The 20089-nt window shown below is 38.0% G+C and overlaps 1 protein-coding gene across 7 annotated transcripts in view; it reads left to right on the top strand.

Moving 5' to 3' along the window:
- The window catches only part of SMARCA2 (SWI/SNF related, matrix associated, actin dependent regulator of chromatin, subfamily a, member 2), a 113123-nt gene that overhangs the window by 10746 nt on the left and 82288 nt on the right, over positions 1-20089 (top strand). For all 7 annotated transcript variants that reach the window (XM_054054375.1, XM_054054370.1, XM_054054371.1 and 4 more), the window contains 3 exons: positions 3604-3727; positions 16896-17225; positions 18084-18185. In XM_054054375.1, the coding sequence (XP_053910350.1) occupies positions 3631-3727; positions 16896-17225; positions 18084-18185 (529 nt within the window). In that variant the 5' untranslated portion in view covers positions 3604-3630. The remainder of the gene's footprint in view (positions 1-3603; positions 3728-16895; positions 17226-18083; positions 18186-20089) is intronic.

Raw genomic sequence — 20089 nt, 5'->3', positions numbered from 1 at the left:
TTTGTTCACTTAGATGTTCTGTTAAAACAGAAGGCAAATGGCTTCCCGTTTCAGCTATTGTTGGCTAACAGTTCTGTGCGCATCAGACATTCTGAGAATCTTAAAATTGTGTCATGGTCATGGAAATACTGTGTTTTTATTCAGCCAGCATGTTCCCTGCGTAATTTTTGTTGTGTGTGTTTACATTAGTGAAAAATGCAAGTAAGTATTGTAGTCAACCTCGAAAAATCAGCAGAGACCTCATGTAAAATGGTGTTTTAGTGATTTATAAGAGATTAATGGAATTGTTGGCCAGGTTCCTACTGCAGGGGTAACCACAGTGTGGTTGTCCAGTAATGCATTCAGTTATGCTGTGCAGTTATGTGACAATGCATTACTGTTTGATCTATGTTGTGTTTGGTGGTATAGAGCATGGATGATCTAGGAGAAATCTAGTTTGATACTGCATCTTCATCTTTAATTTCAAGGCCAGTGTTTTGTTTGTTTGTTTGTTTTTAGAATGTGGAATGAAACTAAAAAAAAAAACCCTCCACATAATCTGCCAGTTTACCTGTTAGGCATTATGTAAAATGTGTAAGTCTGCCAAGTCCGTAGATGTGGGCTTGTGTACAGTTAAAACTCATCCCTTGTTATGTTTTCTGGAAGCACTGTTTATATATCTGGCCTGTTCTGTGCTTGTTCTTACTTACTGGGACCAAAGAAAGTAATAATGTGTACTCAAATATATGTCAACTTCTTGTTTCCCTTCTGTTCTGTCATATTAGAAGAACTAAAAAAATAGTACCCAAACTTGGTAGTAGTGCTTTATTGGTAGTATAGGTTAGATTTCTTATGCCAACAATGTCATTGCAGAATATATCTTTAATAATTGATACAAGACTGAAGAATTTACAGACATTACTTTGTGTGTAAGATTCTTTTTGTAGTTTTTAACTTGTTACATAGACTTGAAGTTATCATCTAACTCTGTGCAGTGATTCAAAGAAGTTATAAAAAATGACTATTTTTTCAATCCTCTGCTGAATTGTCACTCCTGTTTTGTAGTTTTTCCATAGACAGTAGAGGAACTTTTAGATGAAAAATATTCTTGGAAATACAAGTCTCTTTGCATAAATTAGCAATGCTGTGATCATTAAAGCTAATTTTGTCTTTAAAAAAAGATTATTCCGTATTCAGCTTTTATAACTTCGCTAGTAAAAAACTAATTAATGAGTTCTACCTTTCCTAATTTGTTTCTAATAAATTCCACTTCGAGTTTTTTGTTAGGCTAATTTCTGCAGAGGCAGAGAAGCATACCCCTTTCTTGCTATACTTAGGCACTTCTTTCCATTAGACTTGAAGCACTTCAGTTTGCTGCTGGTTATTTTTAAATACTTGAGTTGTAAAAACCTATTCTCCTGATCAATTCTTTCTGTAGAAGCATTCCTTCACTTAATGTTTTCTGTTGTGTTCACACCTTTTACTTTTCTGTTCCTTTTTTTATTTTTTTAAAACTTCTCATTTTGAAAGGCCCTGTATTTGTTTTCCTCCTCATGGCTGCTCTTTGTTAATGCCAGCTCCTTTCCCCCACCTCCTGTATGCTGGTAATTCAGATGCCTTGGGTATGCTGTGTCCCATCTTAGTCCCATTAGAGCTGTCTGCATTAATGGAGGTTTCAGAGTTGTCACCCATGAGTGCAGTGACACACATCCTGGCAGTCACACCGCAGATGTGAACAGCTAGAGAGGCCTGTGTCTGGAAATCAGATCCGATTTCCTGCGCAGTCTCCTCCTCCTCTTGGTGGCCTTAAATTTTAGTCCTTGACACATACCATGATAAAATAGGAGTGGATCTGACTTTACAGGTGTTTCAGTTTTTGTAGTATTCAGCTGCAGGCAGAATGTAAGCCGAACTTTCTCTTCCGCATTGCTTATCTTTGTAAGTAGGGGTGAAGGGGGAGAGAGGGATCTTTATGCCTCAGAAGATGGCTTTGGGATTTACTTGGTTAGCACAGTTGAACTATTTTTAATGTGTCAGTCATCTATCCCTACATTTCTGCTATGTATCCCAAGTTCTCATTATCAAAATAGCTTCTGGAGTAACGGATATTTTTCTGGTACAAGTTTGTTTCAGAAATGTTTTATACTGTTGTGATGATGAAAGGATTCCATGAAATGTAAAAGAAGTCCATTTTACTTCCTGGTTTTTTCTGTAACTTTTCTCTTTCTAAACTGATGACTGCAAGGAAAAATGATAGTTAAATCCTTCTAAAATGCTGATAAACAACAAAAAATGTGTTTAAAGATAGTTTCAATAAAATCTGATTATTGTAATGGAAAGTGGAAAATTTATATGAAGTGTTACAAATAAAAATTTAGAATGATTTTCTCCTTTGTAGAAAGGATGACATATGTTTAGTTCTGCTTGAATCGATTTATGTGCAACAAATTGCTCAAAAAGAAGAAATGTGACATGTCTTTTTTTCTGTGAGTTGATATAACTTCTTGCACACTCTTTTTGTTAACTGCCTGTATTTTCCATTGGTATAAGTATAAACTCTCTTTTTAAAAAGAATTCTCAATGAATAGGTGTGCATTTAGATAAAACAAACTGTAGGATCTCTGTTTACAGTAGGTTTTGCAAGAACAGTATTTGGTGCAGATGCATGCCTGCATGCACGCATTACAGAGAGGAGCATAGCTGCATGTTTCTGTAGAGAGAAGTTAAGTAAGTGATGCCAGATTGTTCCGTCCTGATACAAAGCCTTGCAGAGCCCTGAGTTAGAAGTTAATAAGCATAATCTCTTCCCTAGTTAGGGGTATAGGTTTTGCTTTCAGGTAAAACTTTCTAGCTTTCTTAAAGAAATCTTCCATCTGATTTTAGTTTCCCCCTATTTTTGCATTCAGAATCCTTCAGTTTCTATTCTGGACCCTTTTGCAATGCCCTGGCTGTCTTCAGCACGTCTCCCGTCTTCCTGACCCCAAGCTGTCTTATTTTCCTTCTCTGAAGAAACCATTTGGCCATGTTTTGCATTTCAAGTACCATGGGAACTGTAGTTTTTCAGAGTGAATGAGGTGACAAGAACTGTAGGGACCACAAGTATTTGAATAGAACTACATCTTGAGTTCGTTGACTGCCTGTCCCTGGTTTTACCTGTAAAGGAGGTTACCTCCTGTGACACCATCTTTGGTTTTGAAGAGAAACTGTTTGTGGCATTGCAGTAGAGCAGAGACTGAAAGGGCAAAGTTTAGGCTAAAAATAACTTGAGCCAAGCCACAGGCTGTACTTTCATAAGTTGTTGTGTGCTACAGTGCTTTGTAATATGAGACCAGTATGTTTAATGTGTTTGTATTTGGACAGTTTGAATCCCTGGCATTGCCAAACAGATCATAAGGAAGGAAACAAAAACCAAGAAGGAAATGTAACAGGCAATCTGATGATGCCCTGTCCTTCTCCACATGTCTGATTCCAGGGGTAAAGGTTCCCATTGTATTTATTTTGAATGACTGCAAAGAGAAATTTGTACTCTTTATGTATTTGTTTAGATTTTGAGTTGAAGTCCTTTGAATTTTTATAATGGATTTATATAAAATGTCTATATGAATACTTCCTTTGTTTTCACAGTCTATTGATGGCTTGCACGAGAAAGGAATGGTTGAAGACATTCATTGTGGCTCCATGAAGAGTATGCGACCACCTCACCCTGGAATGGGCCCACCTCAGAGTCCAATGGACCAGCATAGCCAAGGTATGTATAATGTAGTGTGCATGCCGTATGGTTTTAGGTCTCCTTTGTTTCTCAAAGAGTCAGCAGTTCCATGTAACAAATTACAAATTATTTCCCTTCTGCTTTGTTAAGGTTAAACTGATATCACAGGGCAGGATGAATAACTGAATCCCCTTGCTTTCTGGAGTGTTCATCAGTCACATATAGGAAGAAAGCTAAGGCTCATGTCTGTGGCTGGTGCAAGTAATTGGACAAAGTCTGCTGCAGATTTTAGTTCACATCTCTTAAAACCACAACGCACATAGTTCTTCCCTGTCTTATCTAGCTGTTGTAAATATAAAAGTATTAGGATATGTTTTGTTGTAATCCTGTAATGAAGGAATGATAACAGAGAAGAACCCAAGCAAACCTGGAGGAAACCTTTTTTAATATCTCTAGTGTTTGGGCAAGGGCTGATAGAAGTTGTTTACAAAACTTGTTCTGCTGGAAGATAGAAACTCTTTACCAACTCCTACGTGCTTTTCTGTGTCCTTTAGTTTGCAGCGTAAGGGGACACACATTCAATAGGCAGCTCAGTACATTGGAGATTTAACAGGTAACACGTACTAGTATTAATTAGTTCAGCAGGTAAGGCTTTATGTATTGCATAATTAATTATATTGCAGCAACACTTGAAGAATCCTGCTGAAAGTAGGGTCCTGGCTTGACATACTCAGTACAAATCTGTTAAGAAGTGGTCCCTTTTTGATGTATTTTCTTGTTTTTTATGTAGAGCAAGAGAAATGCAAGAAGCCCAAAATGGGTGCAGATCAGCAAAATGACTTCGCCTGAACTGCTTTGTGCAGTGGGGTTTTCAGTGGGCTCTGTTTGAAACCCTAGTCTGTAATTTGTTAGCTGAATCCCTTTCTGGGACCTTAAATGTTAGACAGTACTGTTTGTCCATTACACCTTTTAGTATCAGTTAAGTAAAATAGAACTGACTGCAGGGAAGTTTTTTCCACCAGTTAGAACTTTTCCACTGATTTCAGTGAGACGCAAGCACGATCATCCAAGAGCAGAATTTCATATGGCTTTGCATTGAGAAGCACTCTTTGGCTTGAATGAACTTGTTCCTTGAAATGAGCTGAGCATTTAGCCTGAAGATGAAGATGGATGCAGTTCAAACATAATTTGCTCAAATTACAAGAGCATAAGTTGCATATTCTTCAGATAAAAGTAGCTCTTGAGGTATTTTTGTCTTTAGTGTGCTGGCTGAGATCAGACTTACAGGTTTTGTTGCTTTGCACATAGATGATTTTATTAGTAGCAGCTATGGCAGGCTGAAGAATCATAGAATCATAGAATCACTAGGTTGGAAAGGACCTACTGGATCATCGAGTCCAACCATTCCTATCAATCCCTAAACCATGCCACTCAGCACCTCATCCACCCATCCTTTAAACACCTCTAGGGAAGGTGACTCAACCACTTACCTGGGCAGCCTGTTCCAGTGCTCAGTGACCCTTCCCATGAAAAATTTTTTCCTGATGTCCAGCCTGAACCTCCCCTGGCAGAGCTTGAGGCCATTCTCTCTTGTCCTGTCCCTTGTCCCTTGGGAGAAAAGGCCAGCTCCCTCCTCTCCACAACATCCTTTTGAGTAGTTGTAGAGAGCTATGAGGTCTCCCCTCAGCCTCCTCTTCTCCAGGCTGAACAACCCCAGCTCTCAGCAGCTCCCCATAAGACTTGTTCTCCAGAATATGGACATCTGCTCTCTTTTTGGTATGTGTCAGCAATGGTTGCAAGGCAAACAATACTGGAGTTCTAATATAAACAGGCTTTTAAAAAAAATGGTTACCCCTACCCATTCTAATATTTTAAATATTCTATTTGACGTTATCGAGGAGCATTTTGACTTTCTTTGCCTCTATGTCTTCTTTTTTCTTTTTTTTTTCTTCTTACATAATTACCTTTTCACAAAAAGTCTTTTCTCACAAAGGCTCTTCTGATACATGTAGGGGAAAGTCACGTCTGCAAACCTTGTACTTTGTCCCCTTTAGTGTACATATCCAAGATAGAAGACCAGGCTTCTTAGTAGCCTTTCAGCCTACTGGATGCTTTCAGTCTCATTTTCCATGGGATTAGAGTGCTGTAAGACAGCTGTGTTTCTACAGCTTTCATTGAATTAGGTGATGTGGTGAAAGCGGGTAAGCTTACCCATGCACACACTCATAAGGAGACAACAGTATGAGTTCTCTGAGAATCCGTGGAAAGATATGGTAAATCTTCTAATCCTGACAAAATTAATTGTGTGGTACGTTGTTAGAAGCCAGTACTTACTGTAAGAGTCACTTCTTTGTGGATTTGTGATAGTTGAGCTTACACTGCAGTTTTGTACTGTTTTTAACAATATGCATGTCAAATACAAATTGCACCTCATTAGTTCTAGGTGTATTTTTTTCATGGGTTATTTCTTGTGGGCCTCAGATTGAAGTAGATAAATATATGGGCTAATTAATGTTATTATCTTTGAATGTATGATGGAAAGTAACTGATGAAGTTCAAGACCCTGGGGAATGGATGGCCCTAAACTTCTGACATTAGTTAGAAAGCATAAGCAGAATGGCTGTGTATCAGTTAAATATCATTTAATCTAGCACTGATTCTAGGTAAAATCAAAGAACATTGTCTTTTCATTCCAAATAACCTTGCCTGTAGTTCAGGCCACTGAGAATCGTTTTGTGGAAAAATCATAGAATTACAGTGTGGGTTGGGTTGGAGGGACCTTTAAAGGTCATGTAGTCCAAAACCCCTGCAATGAGGAGGGACATCTTCAACTAGATCAGGTTACTCAGAGCCCTGTCCAACCTGATCTTGAATGTTTCCATGGATGGGGCATTTGCCATTTCTCTGAGCAACCTGTTCCAGTGTTTCACCACCCTCATTGTAAAATATTTCTTCCTTATATTTATTCTGAATCTGTCCTCTTTCTGTTTAAAACCATTACCTCTTGTGCTATTGCTGCAGGACCTGCTGAAAGGACTGTCCCCATCTGTCTTATAAGCCACCTTTAAGTACTGAAAGGCTGCAGTAAGGTCTCCTTGGAGCCTTCTCCAGGCTGAACTGTCTCAGCCTTTCTTCACAGGAGAGGTGTTCCATCCCTCTGCAAAATTTTTGCGGTGCTCCTCGGGACCCACTTGAACAGGTTCATGTCTTTCCTGTGCTGAGGGCTCCAGAGCTGGACACATTACTCCAGATGTAGTCTCCCTAGAGTAGAGTAGAAGGGGAGAATCACCTCCCTTGACCAGCTGGCCATGCTTCTTTTGTTGCAGCTCAGGACATGGTTGGCTTTCTGGTTTGCGAGTGCACATTGTTAGCTCATGTCCAACTTTTCATCCATCAATACCATGGAGTCTTTCGTGGCAGGGCTGCTCTCAATTGCTTCGTTCCCCAGCCTGTATTCATTCCAGGGAGTTACTCCAACCCAGGTGCAGGATCTTGCACTTGGCCATGTTGAATCTCCTAAGGTTCACATGGGCCTGCTTTTTGAGGTTGTCCAGGTCCCTTGAATGGCATTGTCAGCTTTGTCAAACAAATTTACTATTCTTTTTCTGGGTGACATAAGCTGAATTAAAGTGTGGTACTGTACTTAGTGCAATACAGTGTTTGGACAGTCATCAGGGAAATGGATCTTGGCAGATGTGTTAGGTTTCTGTATGCATCATTAAAACTGGTAGTACGGATGATAGACAAAACTTTGCCTGATGGAATCATAAAAGGTACTAGACCTGTTACTATATGACATTCTGATTCAGGGTGAAGGTAGCACTAAGTAAAACCGTTACAACATATAGTAAATATATTAAGCTAATTAAATTACATGATAAAACTAAGTATGAAGAAAAGATGATCATCCAGTTGGGGATTTTTCTAGTTGGTCCTGTAGGTCTCTATTGTGATTCGGTGCTATTCAGTGTATTTGTCAATGGCCTTGAAAAAGGTGCTGATAGAATTCACAGATAGCATATAAGTTTAGCAGTAAATAACGAACAGATTGGTTAAAAAGACTAATGTGGATCAAAAAGGATGATATGGTTAAAAAGGATGCATGGTAGAATGCACTTATTTTTCTGCCATGGTTTTTAACATAGCCAACAGCATTGTGTGTCTGGGAGCAAAGTGGTTTATTGTGGAGGTGGTATGAATCACAGAATTATTTGGGTTGGAAGGGACATCAAAGATCATCCAATTCCAACCCCTCTGCCATGGACAGGCACACCTTCCATTAGACTGGGCTGCTCAATGCCCTGTCCAGCTTGGCCTTAAACACCTCCAGGGATGAGGCATTCACAGCTTCCCTGGGCAACTGAGACTATATAATACAAAGCAGAAGGGCTGAAAAGTTTTAGTTATTCTGGCAGTCTTAAATGTGTGTTGCCACATACAGTGTTTGTAACCATGAGATGGAATGTAGTACTTGCATGCAGAAGCAGGGGCATATTATTTGAGTTGTATCACCTTGTCTAATGAACTAGCTGAACGTGGTACCATAGTATTGCATTGCATTCCAGTATGTACAGTTAAGAAAGATGCTGAGAAATGTTTAAGGTAGCATCGAATGTTTGAAACGTCTTTTGTGTGAGGAGAGGCCAAGTGAGCTGAAATTGCATAAGCTGAAAAAGAGATGGCTCAGAAATACTCGATGGGTCAGAGTGAAGAAGAAGGAGCTAGATTTTATAGTGATTATCAGTGACAAGAGGGGACAGTTGGCACAAACTGAAACGTATGAAATTCCATTGGAACATAAGAAAACATGCTTTTACTGTAAAAAGAGCTGGACCTTGCAGCAGGTCGTCCAGAGAGGTTGTCTAATTGCCAACCATGGAGACAGCAAAACGTGACGGGACATAGAATCAAGGAATCATAGAATCATTAAGGTTGGAAAAGACTTATAAGATCATCAAGTCCAACTGTCAGCACAGCACCACCATGCCTACTAAACCCACGTGCCACATAACACGCACTTTTTGAACACCTTCAAGGATGGGGACTCCACTGCTTCCCTATGCACTCTGTTCTAATGTTTCACTACTCGGTAAAGAAATTTTTTCTTAATGTGCAATCTAAACCTCCTGTGGTGCAACTTGATACCATTTCCTCTCGTTCTATTGCTTGTTACTTGAGAGAAGAGACCAACACCCACCTCTCTACAACTTCCTTTCCAGTAGTTGTAGAGAGTGATAAGTTCTCCCCTCAGCCTCCTCTTCTCCAAATTAAACAATCCCAGTTCCCTCAGCCACTCCTCGTAAGGCTTGTTTTCCAGACCCTTTACCAGCTTCCTTGGCCTCCTCTAGACACGCTCCAGCACCTCAATGTCTTTCTTGTAGTGAGAGGCCCAAAACTGAACTCACTGTTTGAGGTGTGGCCTCGCCAGTGCTGAATACAGGGGGATGATCACTTCTCTACTGGCCACGCTGTTCCTGATACTATCCAGGATGCTCTGACCTTCTTGGCCATCTGGATACACTGCTGGCTCATGTTGAGCTGGCTGTCAACCAGCACCCTGAGGTCTTTTTCTGCTGGGCAGCTTGGCAGCCACTCTTCCCTAAACCTGTAGTGTTGCATGGGATTGTTGTGACCCAACTGCAGGACTCACCTGACTTTGTTGAATCTTGTATAAGTGGCCTTGACTATTCAATCCAGCCTGTCCAGGTCGCTCTGTAGAGACCTCCTGCCCTCAAGCATATGAACACTTCTGGAGAACTGCATGCTGTCTGCAAACTTGCTGAGGGAGCACTCAATCCCCTCCTCCAGACCATTGATGAAGGTATTGAACAGATGTGGGTCAAACACTGAGCCCTAGGAAACACTGCTTCTGACCAGCCGCCAACTGATTTTAACTCCATTCACCACGACTTTCTTGGTATGGCAATCCAGCCATTTTTTTTGCCCTATGGTAAAACATGTTGCTGGGCAGCCTACCATAGCTCACCTTGTCTGAGCAGGTGGTTTGGCTGGGTGGTCTCGAGAAGTCTCTTCTAACCTTAATGATTCTGTGATTCTGTGAAATTGTGCCTTATGTAGAAGACAAATAAAGAAATTATTTGAAACTTGGAAGATGATGTTTTTTTGCCTGGAGAATGTTATACTCTAGTTTTTATGATGTCAGAATTAAAAGACGACTTAATCAGTCTGTACATTCCTAGTTAGTAGAAAGGATTGTAATGGATGGATTTGTCACAAATATGATTATTTACAGCAGCAATTTAGGATTTATTGATATTTTTGAGATAGATCGCAGGATTAGGTTGTATAATTCTTAAGAGCACTTAATCATCAGGCAGTTTAACAGAGGGTTTAAATGGAATTTGTTAGAATAAAAATAACAGCTTAGTTAAAGATTTGAGAATGGCAAGGCTCACCAGAGATGTATGGCAGGGTTTCCTCAATCAAATTACACATACACACAGATGGGGGCTAAATCAAATCAAACACACAGACAGACAAACAGTTCTAAATCAAATTGCGTGCATGCACACACACAGAGGTTAACCTATGATTAAATTTCCCTTTTTGTGAATTTCATGATTTTTTCACTTTCATGTGCTGTTATTCATCAACAGATGATTATTGAGCTTTTTAGAATCAGGCCTTTGAGTCACTGTGAAATCGTCAGCAGATGATCTTTCAGTGCTCACAAAAATCTACCCTGAGAGTTGTCTGAGATCAAGAGGAGATACTGGGTCACAGCCTGCTGCAGTGCCAGAGTGCTCACTGTGGATCACTTATTTATAGGATGGTGAGATAATTTGCTTTGGTCAGTATTTTCCATTCTGACCACAATTCCTGCCAAGTCATTCTGGTATGCAACTCAGGCAGCAGATGCCCTGGGTGTGGACAGGGAGTGCCTGACTGCAGCAGCCCACCCCTGCTCTTGTAACAAGATCACAGCACAGTGGAACTTCGTCCCAAAGCATGCAGTTTATTCTGAGATATAAGAGTGGTTTAGGGTGGGGGCTGCACCACCACCGGATCCTTGATTTTTGTTTATCTGTTTTTGTTTTAAAATACAGGTATCAAAATTCAATGCAAATTTGAATTAAGTGAATTCAGACTGTATTAACTATGTCTTAATTAATTAAGATAATTAATTAACCTTTGCTCTGGGATTACCGAAATATTTTTGGTAGGTTTTGTGTCAGATGAAATTTAGGTCAACACTGGAAGTCTTTCTCATCTGTTTCATAGACCAAAGGTAGAAGATCTGTTAGAGGATAAGAGTCTGGTCTCTTGGACAAATAATGTAGGTTATTGTAGCCATAATGGTCCTTTATTGTCAGAAATCTGTGAATGTGTAAAGTCCCCAAGATGCTGAGAAGAACTGGTGAGGTAGAGGAGGAGGCAATGGTTTTGACTCTTTGAGAATGGAAAGATCGATAGTCTTCGTAAAATGCTGCATTCTTAGAGCTCTGAGTAGAACAGTTGTGATTAAATGCATAGACAGTAGTCCCTCTATATGCAGTTTACAGTTGGAACTGATCACAAAATGAGATTTCATTTAAAGATCATATGGCCCTGTAGCCTTTTTAATAATTTTATTAAAGAAGAAGGTGTTGCAAAAGAGTGCCTCTATGTTCAAAAGCAATATTTTTTAAGATACGTGTTTACAAATGTGGGTGATAAAGTAGAATTAAATTGTTGAAGTGCACATGCAATTACAGATATAATTTACAGATATATCCGATTGTGAATAAACAATCTTGAAACAAAGACCACTGAACTTACAGAGAGGAAGTTGAAAACAGAATTTTGGAAGAAAAGATTCTTCCAGTCTGTATTAAGAAATAAATAACCATTTTTGAGGTGAGATAATTTATTTTGATGAGCTAATCAGAAACATTTGTAAGCCAAATCTGCAAGGACTTTGTCATTCTGCTCATAAATACCTATTTGCTATTTGAATGGCAGTTACTGTTCTGAGATTTTTGCATTTTGTTGACTAATAATAATTACTTAAATAAGGTACGCAACTTTATCATTTAGATTCTTTTTTTTTTTTGGTGCTAGGTGAAATGCTAGTCCTGAAAAAAGAACCTGTTACTAGCTCAGACAGATTGTTGCATGTTTATTGTTGTCATACTGCAGTAGAAAGGATTTCAGAAGTCTGATAGTAATACTTTGAATTGGTATCTTTCTCCTCAATAGTTACTCCATTTCACTCTTGCTTCTGGGTTGGAGAAAGGATAGCATTTCTGACTCTTTCTGGTGACCAGTTTTCTTTTCTAGAACTTGTGCACAGTGATGTCCCTGTTTAGTCTTAATACTTTTCTTTATTGCTCCAGCTTCATATTTATATGTTTAAATAGTAGTCTTACTACTCTTCACTGAATTTAAATTGTGTTAGAAAGTGCGTTCAGTCTCTGTGAATAAACTATGCTGAAAAACCCAGTATTGATATTAGAAGTATGAAATCTACTGTGAAGTGTTAAACTGCTAAATAGAGTTATCCAGAAGAAGAAAATTGTGTTTAGATTTGACTTTGTAAGAGGAATGGGGAAAAATTGCAAAGACAAGCCAAATATTTATATAAAATAAACCTTTTTTTTTATTAGAAAGAATTCTTAAAAAGATGTGAGTGGACTGAAACAAAGAGTTCCTCTGTTGTTCTGGAATTGGGTACAAATTAAATGCAGTTACTATGATGCAGCAGTGAAATACAGACCAGTTTGAACAGTAAGGATATTTTTGCTGGGTATTTGTAAGTGGAAACATAAGTGCCGCAAGAATTTTAAGTTCAGGTATTTGATCAGTGTATATTTTTAATTATCATGTAGTACTTGTTTCTTATAAAGATAAGCCAATTAAGTTTAGCTTATGGAAGACACTGTTACTGCTATTTCACAATCAATGTTTATTGTCCCTAATGGTCTTAAGTTAGCTCGCTTCCTTTTCTGATTTTTTAAGCCTTGAAAAGATTTGTCACCATATCCATCTGCCTGCCAGCATAAGACCTCTTAACAGTTTATTTCTACAGCCTAGTTTTAAATGACTCGTGCACACGTGGCCTCCTCTTCTTCTTTTTGAGAGTTTTACAAGAACTCATGTTAACCCTGGCCACACTACCAATAGAGAAATGATATATTTTGCTTACTTGAAGAAAGTTTGTAACCTTGGTCCAACAGGAACATACTTCCCACTGTATTCCAAGATGCTGTGCTTTCCTACTGTGTATTGTGAGCATGTGTTTGGTCCTTATTTTTTAAAAAATGACTTTGAATTACACAACTTATTTTCTTCAATCCTATCTATATCTTCCTATCTTCCTATAATCCAAAATTCTCCTACAGTCCTATTTTTGAGTAAAAATATACCCTTGCTATCAGTTTTAGCAGAAAGTTTTGACATATGTGGTCCTCATTTTCATAATTTAAGTCAGTTTTTAGTAGAGCATCAAGACCTCTGTTGAATACCTCCAGTTTTTTTGACTTGTAAAACCTTGACCATTCATACATAAAATTTTTTACCTGGGTTTAGAGTTTGTATGTATTCTCTGTTTATAGCATTCAAAGGGGAGAAAACAGCTATCTCAGTTTTTAGCTTTCTGGCTCTTCAGCTCTAAAACAGATGAGGAAGGTATACTTTGATTCTGTTAACTAAAGTGAAATTTAAAAACAATTAGAGTAAAAAGTTCTATACTGTCTGTTCTCAAAAAATACTTGTGTTTGGTAAAGTGTTAAAGTAGACTATCTTTCAGTGTCAATACTGTAAAGAATATACATTGTTTATGATGTTGTGATGTATTTCTGTTGAACAAGTTGATACCAAAGTAGCGTGAACAGAATGTTGCCAATTATCCATACAGTTAAGAGAGAGATGCTTTTTAACTGCTGAAAATTTGAGACCCCTTGAAGGATTATGAAGACAGAACCAGACTTGCCACAGAATTGCATAGAGAAAGTGCAAAATACACTAATTGGAAGTTATGTAAGTGAAATTCTGATGGGACTTAGGGTAAAGAAAATTCACCATGATATTGTTAAAAAATCACCATTATTGGTGAAACCTGGTAAGGCTTTAGCATTACCCCAGCTTTCAATGATAGATTGGGCTGTTTGGTCTCCTGGTGCTGCATGTTTTCTACTCTTTTTCGGAATTTATGGTTATCTGTTATCCTTTGCCAGTCCGTAGAACTCTTCTGTTGGGAGTGTTCTGAAACCTTATTATTCAGTGCTTTTGCCACCTTCCTTTCTGAAGGTGAAGTTAAACGTAATATTTTATGCAGAATAGAAAACAAATTTTTCTGTGGAAAATCTAGAGGAAGTTGACTGTTCAGCACATAACAACTAATGAGACAGTGATTTAAAAACCTGATGAATTCTTGTTATGGAAATTAATATATGCCCTGGAAAAGCACATTTGAAGTGCTTTACAGCAGATGAAAGCATGTTTGCAAAGTTCAAGAAGGTATCCATCTTCGCCTGTATACTAAACATTCCTGTGGACTGTGTCTTTATTTTTTTTCCTTTCATGACATGTGCTGGTGAATCTCAGTCTTTGTGAGTCTTCATGTGTCTTTACCTCGAGTCTGTCTGTGCATCCTCACCTGCAGTAGAGTATATGTAATAAGACAGGAAAAAAACAAGTAGTATAGAGACTTTATTAGGACAGGTTTGTGACTGTGTGTATTGTCACACTACTGAATCTTCTGGAAGCTTTCAAGGTTAAAAAGGAAAATTTCCTCATTGCATCCCAAAATTTATGTTCTGTATATCCTGCATTTTAGAGCCTTAACAAGAAGTTTGGACGGCTTTTGTTCTGTCCGGAGGTATTTTATGGAATTTTGTTTCCATTCTTAACTCTCACCATGCCTGATATCCTACTGCCAAGAATCCTAATGCGTAAGACTTTGAGGGAGAGAGAAAGTGTAAGTAATATATATCTAGAAAGCTCCAAAAATGCATGCTTCTAAAAACTGCTGTCTGTGAAACAGTCACAGACTTGCAGTGGGAACTGTCAGGACTGGAAACAAGTACTCAGCATCTTAGACCATCTTTTTAGATTTTTATGATCCAAATGGATTTCAAGATCCTGGGTGTGAAATCTATCAGTGATTAAAGAATATATGACTTGGACCATATAACTTAAGCAGGGAAAGAAGCCTTTACTTGAATGGCAGTTTTGAAAACAATGTAATATGTAGTAGGTGCTAGGTGAATTAAATTCTGAGATTAAGTAATTAAACGGTAGTGGATAAACATTGCAGTAAACCCAGTTTATAATATAAAACAGTAATGCAGCTGTATGTTTTGTTTTGGTTTTTTTTTGTGGCATAGTGGTTGTACTTTTAAAGAAGTATGTTCAGGAAGAGGAATTTGTAGCTTCCCGTCTTTTCTTAAACAAACAAAAAAGAGGCAAAAATATGTTAGTGGAAGAGGATGAATATTTGGATTAAACTTATGGTTATTTATCATGGATTTTATCACCACCAATGGATGTATAAACATTTTTTATATTGACCTAGTAAAACTTCAGTAATTTTAACTTTTTAAGGTCTCTTTTCTTCCTTTTCCTTGAACTCTTCACCGCACTTCCTACTTTCCTCTTGAATTGGTTAATTTTTCTTTTCTCACTAGTCTTCTTCCTTTCATGTCATCATCTTCTCTAGTTACAAGATTGAACTCCGTCTGGTTCTGTATTGTCTTATCTACTCTTTTCCCATCACAAAACCATTTTTTTCCTACTGTGCTACTACCTCATTTTCCTTCTTTAAAAGACCTGAAATCCTCTCTTCTTTGTCCTTTATCTCAGACATTTGCAACCTTTACTTCATTGTAGAAAATTTTCATTCCTCGTACTCAGCATTGATGGACTTAAAAGTCTTTGGCACTGTCATCTATCCACTTGTGTAAGTTTTAGTGACTTTCGACTGCTGTCATCTTAGAAGAGTTGAGACTACTTTGAGATTTTGCCTATGTTGCCCTTACTAAGGGGCCAGTAAGAATGTGAAGCTAAAGAGAGGGCAAAATTACTTGCGTGTGTAACCTGGACTATGTGGAGGTGAAATGGATGTAATTTCACTTTGAAGTGTCAGGAAGAGGGAGGAAGGGTAGATTGTTGTCACAGAACCATGAACTGTGGCATAAACTTTGGAGTTCAGTGATCTGTGGCTTGCTAAAGAACAGGGAAATGAGCCAGAAGATGTCTTGATTTTTTTTTTTTAAGTTTTTTGGGCTTCTCAGATTGATAAGAGTGTTATTTGTGCTCTACAATACCACAATGAAGTGGGTAAATAGTTACCTCTTTTTCACTCTTGGTGGACATCTTTAAAAAAATCTCTGTTCTGCATTACCTGAAGGATCACTCTTCATATTTTCTCTCTGACATGCTACATATTCTTGGAAATCTCAGCAAGAGTCTATGCCATCTCTTTTATTGATGCTCTGTGAAGCTTAAGGAGATACGGATTAACTGCAATTAAATTTCAAACTTAAACCCCATGCATTTGCAAGTGCTATAGTAAGATACAAGCACTGTTTGCTTCGGAACTGTGCTTGCTTTCCTGGAACTTTATATATAGAGTAACACAGTCCTCAGCGGCTTCTTCAGGAAGTGTTTTTTGTGCTTCAAGTTGATGCTCCAAGTTCTTGAGCCACCCAAGTAGTAAAAGGTATTGAATGTTCTATGTGTTGCTTAAACCTTTACATGTGTAAAATGAAGAGCAGTTGTATAAAAATTGAATACCATCTATTTCTATTTTTGTATGTTAGTGAGTTTTGGCAAAGAGGGCTTATATCAGAAAATGGCTATTCCTTGATGTTTGTGCATCAGAATAAACTTACAGTATTAAGCTGTAAAATATGCAGACTTCACTGCGTGTGTCCCACAACAAAATATATCTGACATTCTAGTGAAAGACCACGGTCCTGATGCTTCTGTATTGTATTTCAATTTTTCGTTTGTCTTACTCCAAATATGAGGATAAGTGTTATTTTTAGGAATTACTGGGCTATATAATCACAGTTCTTCTGAAAGAATAGCTCTTGAGGCTATCTTGTTATCCCAGGGAACTTCAGATTGCATTTCTTTTCCTGCAGAAAATACTGCAGCTATCCTGAGAGACATTTTTATACTTTGTGTACTGTTACAGAAATCTGATAGAACCTAGATTTGACCAACCAGAGATGTATGTTTGTGATCCTCTTACCTCTTCTAGGTTATATGTCTCCACATCCATCTCCACTGGGAGCACCAGAGCATGTGTCCAGTCCAATGTCTGGAGGAGGTCCGACTCCACCCCAGATGACTCCCAGCCAGCCAGGACCCATTATACAGGGAGACCCGCAAGTTATGAATCAACCTAACAGAGGCCCTTCCCCTTTCAGCCCTGTGCAGCTGCATCAGCTGCGGGCTCAGATTCTAGCATACAAACTGTTAGCTAGAGGTCAGCCTTTACCAGAAAACCTCCAGCTTGCTGTTCAGGGCAAGAGGACCCTCCCTGGCATTCAACAGCAGCAGCCACCCAGTGCCTTCAACAGACAGTCTGGTAAGTGAATCTGCCTTGTGTCATTATGCAGGTGATTTTTGAAGTTCTGCTTGTGGAAAATTAAGAATCTGGTTATATGCTGGGCTATCATTTGAGACTGTATTCTGGCATCCAAGTGAACAGCAGCCTTTGGGTTTAAGCTTGAAAAGGTGTGCCAAACACATCTGTTGCTAACAGGATATTGTCAAAACTGAAATAAAAGTTATTTCACTGTACAGTACTGCATCCATCCTGATTATACCTGACATGTTTTGAATGTTATCACTGATCACAATTTTACTGTTTTTCTTCGAGTGAATTATCAGTCTCCTGTCACTGCATGGAAAAGTAGATAAAACATGGACCAATGTGACCAATTGTTTTTGTTGTTGAAAGTAAACCAAACCATATATAGGGTTCTGTCAGGTGAAAAATATAAGGAAAAGATGATGATCTTTTTTTTTAACCTCCTGATGATAATAGATGTTACAGTGCAGGAAGCAAGCACATTTTGGTCCTGAGAAAACTATGTTACCTTAGACACACCACACCTGTTAGTTTCTGAACACTTCCATTAGTGGGTATGCATTAGAAATCAAGGGTTAAGATTATATTATTTTCTTGTTAGTAATGATTTTTATAATCTTCCTGGTCATTGCAGTGGCTGTGGCTTTGCTATTGAGCAAGGTATTTTTTTAGGAGACCTGATTTTAATATGCTTCATTGTGTGTATTTTTTCACAATAAAATATACTTAAATCTATATTAAATGAAGAAAAACACTTAGCTGCCTGAACAGGCTAGCACGCTAGAAAGCAGAATGGTTTTTGAATACTTGGAAATACTTTGTATCCTAATAAGCTCCTCTGTCAAATTGCAGGTATTGGGTTACATACAATGAGTGGTGCTGCAACTGGACCAGGGCCGGCTCCAGGGATGCCTGGACATACAGCTGCCATTACCCCAAAAACTTGGACTGAAGGTATAGCAGAGTATAATACTAATTTTATGTCATGTACTGATCTGTGGTTAAAGAGCGTGCGTTGAGTTTGGGGAAAAGACGCAGAGCTGAAAAAAAGAGGGAAGTAATAAGGCGTGCAGGAAAGTAGTAGAAACTTTACTGTGCCCATGACTTGAATCAAGGAGAGTCTAACCATTTATTCATCTGTGAATGACCTGACCACGTGAAATTACTGCAGTTGTTAGGCAGCCTGAACATGAAGAGCCTTTTTACAATCAGAGTGAAATATGTAAGCTGCTTGAGGGACACTCATAAAATCTACTCAACAAGTTGTGTTCCAAACATGGTTAATTGGAATAAGCTTGTCTTCCAACTATAGTCTTTGCTACTGTCAGCAAAAATTTTCAAACCGTGGTAGAATTTTTTTTCAATTGGATTGCTTTGAAAGTGTAGCGTAGTCTTCGAGATCTGATGAATACTGTAACTTATTTTCCACTGTGTGATGATCCAATTTTGAAACAAATCATTCAAGTTTGGATTTACAATCTCATTTTATTGTTTGAAAATAGAGTGGAAGAGGTATTGCATTGAAAAGAATTAGAAAACCTGAGTGTAATATATATGGTTTGGAGTTTTGGGTTTTTTGAATAGAGATTTAAAAATAAATACAAAATTGTAGGCTTGTGAATAACACATGCTTCTCAATCAGTAGAAACATTATGCAGTGTGGAAGCATGTGGGTAAATCTGGAGACAGTGATCCCTCCATGATAGCTGATGTCATAAAAAAATTGTCTGTCATTAGTCAGCCACGTAGGGCAACGTAAAAAGAAAAGGAAATTCCAGTATGTAATCAGATGTAGAATTGCTTTTCTTGGAATATTCCCAATTAATACTTATAATTTGAGTAGGATAATAGAGAAGAGAAAAAGAGAAAGAGTTTCTTGAGAGGTTGAGTTGAGAGGTTGAATATGAGTTCACCAGGTGCAGTGCCTTGTAGTTCTAATGCTGTTACTAAAAAACGCTGGCAGGTATACAGAATTTCTAGATGGGTAGTTTTCTCTAAATAATCCTGTATATCATCATCATCATATGTCCATCCTGTTTAACTCTTTATTGTTTGTCTTTTTTCATTGCTGTTATTTTGTAAGAAAAAACTTGTCTATCCTTCCAGTATATGTTTGGAGTTTTATTTGATGCATTTTAAAAGATTGTACTTAATTATTTAAATTTATTTTTCATTCATTGTGTGGTTATTTATGATAATGTTGTTTTACAGTTTAGCGTGACACCACATGGAGGCTTTTGGTGGGCATCCTGTATTTTTATAAGCTGAAATGCAGTGTTGCTAAATTTATATTTAAAGCTTGTGCTAAGGTACCTTATCTAGAGTTTGTAGATGTTTGAATGACAAATAGTGATCTCTGAAGGAATTTTTTTATCTAGCTTTCATGATGTTGGGTTTGAATTAGGGTTGATTACAAGATTGCAGGTATACTTTGTAGTTGATTTTCCTAGCATTAAATTACTATAACTCCTCAGACAATTAAGTGACATCTTTATTGCTGCGACATCAGTTGTCAGTGGCAGTTTTTGAACATCTGAATGCATAGATGGCCTGTTGTCATAATGACGTACTGAAATCTGTGACCCTTTGTGTCTTTAAATGCCAGGTACTATTTTCAGGTTGACTGAGGTGTTAATTTTCAAGATGATTAGAATGCTGTAACATAAAGTAGTAATTAAGTTCTCGGTATTAGCAATACTTAAATACAATTAATGGGAGATTGTAGTAAAACAAAGGCCTGTACATGACATATACTTCTATGTCCAGTTGTAGAAATTTTAATATGGCTATCTAGTTGAGTTAGAGCTCTAAAAGCAGACCTACTAAGGTTGCAATTGTAGATGCTTTCTGAGTGATGC

This window comes from Cuculus canorus, chromosome Z (genome assembly GCF_017976375.1).
Source record: "Cuculus canorus isolate bCucCan1 chromosome Z, bCucCan1.pri, whole genome shotgun sequence".
NCBI classification, from domain to species: Eukaryota; Metazoa; Chordata; class Aves; order Cuculiformes; family Cuculidae; genus Cuculus; species Cuculus canorus.
Note: the sequence above shows the minus strand (reverse complement) of the source record. Positions and strands in the feature narration are given on the sequence as shown.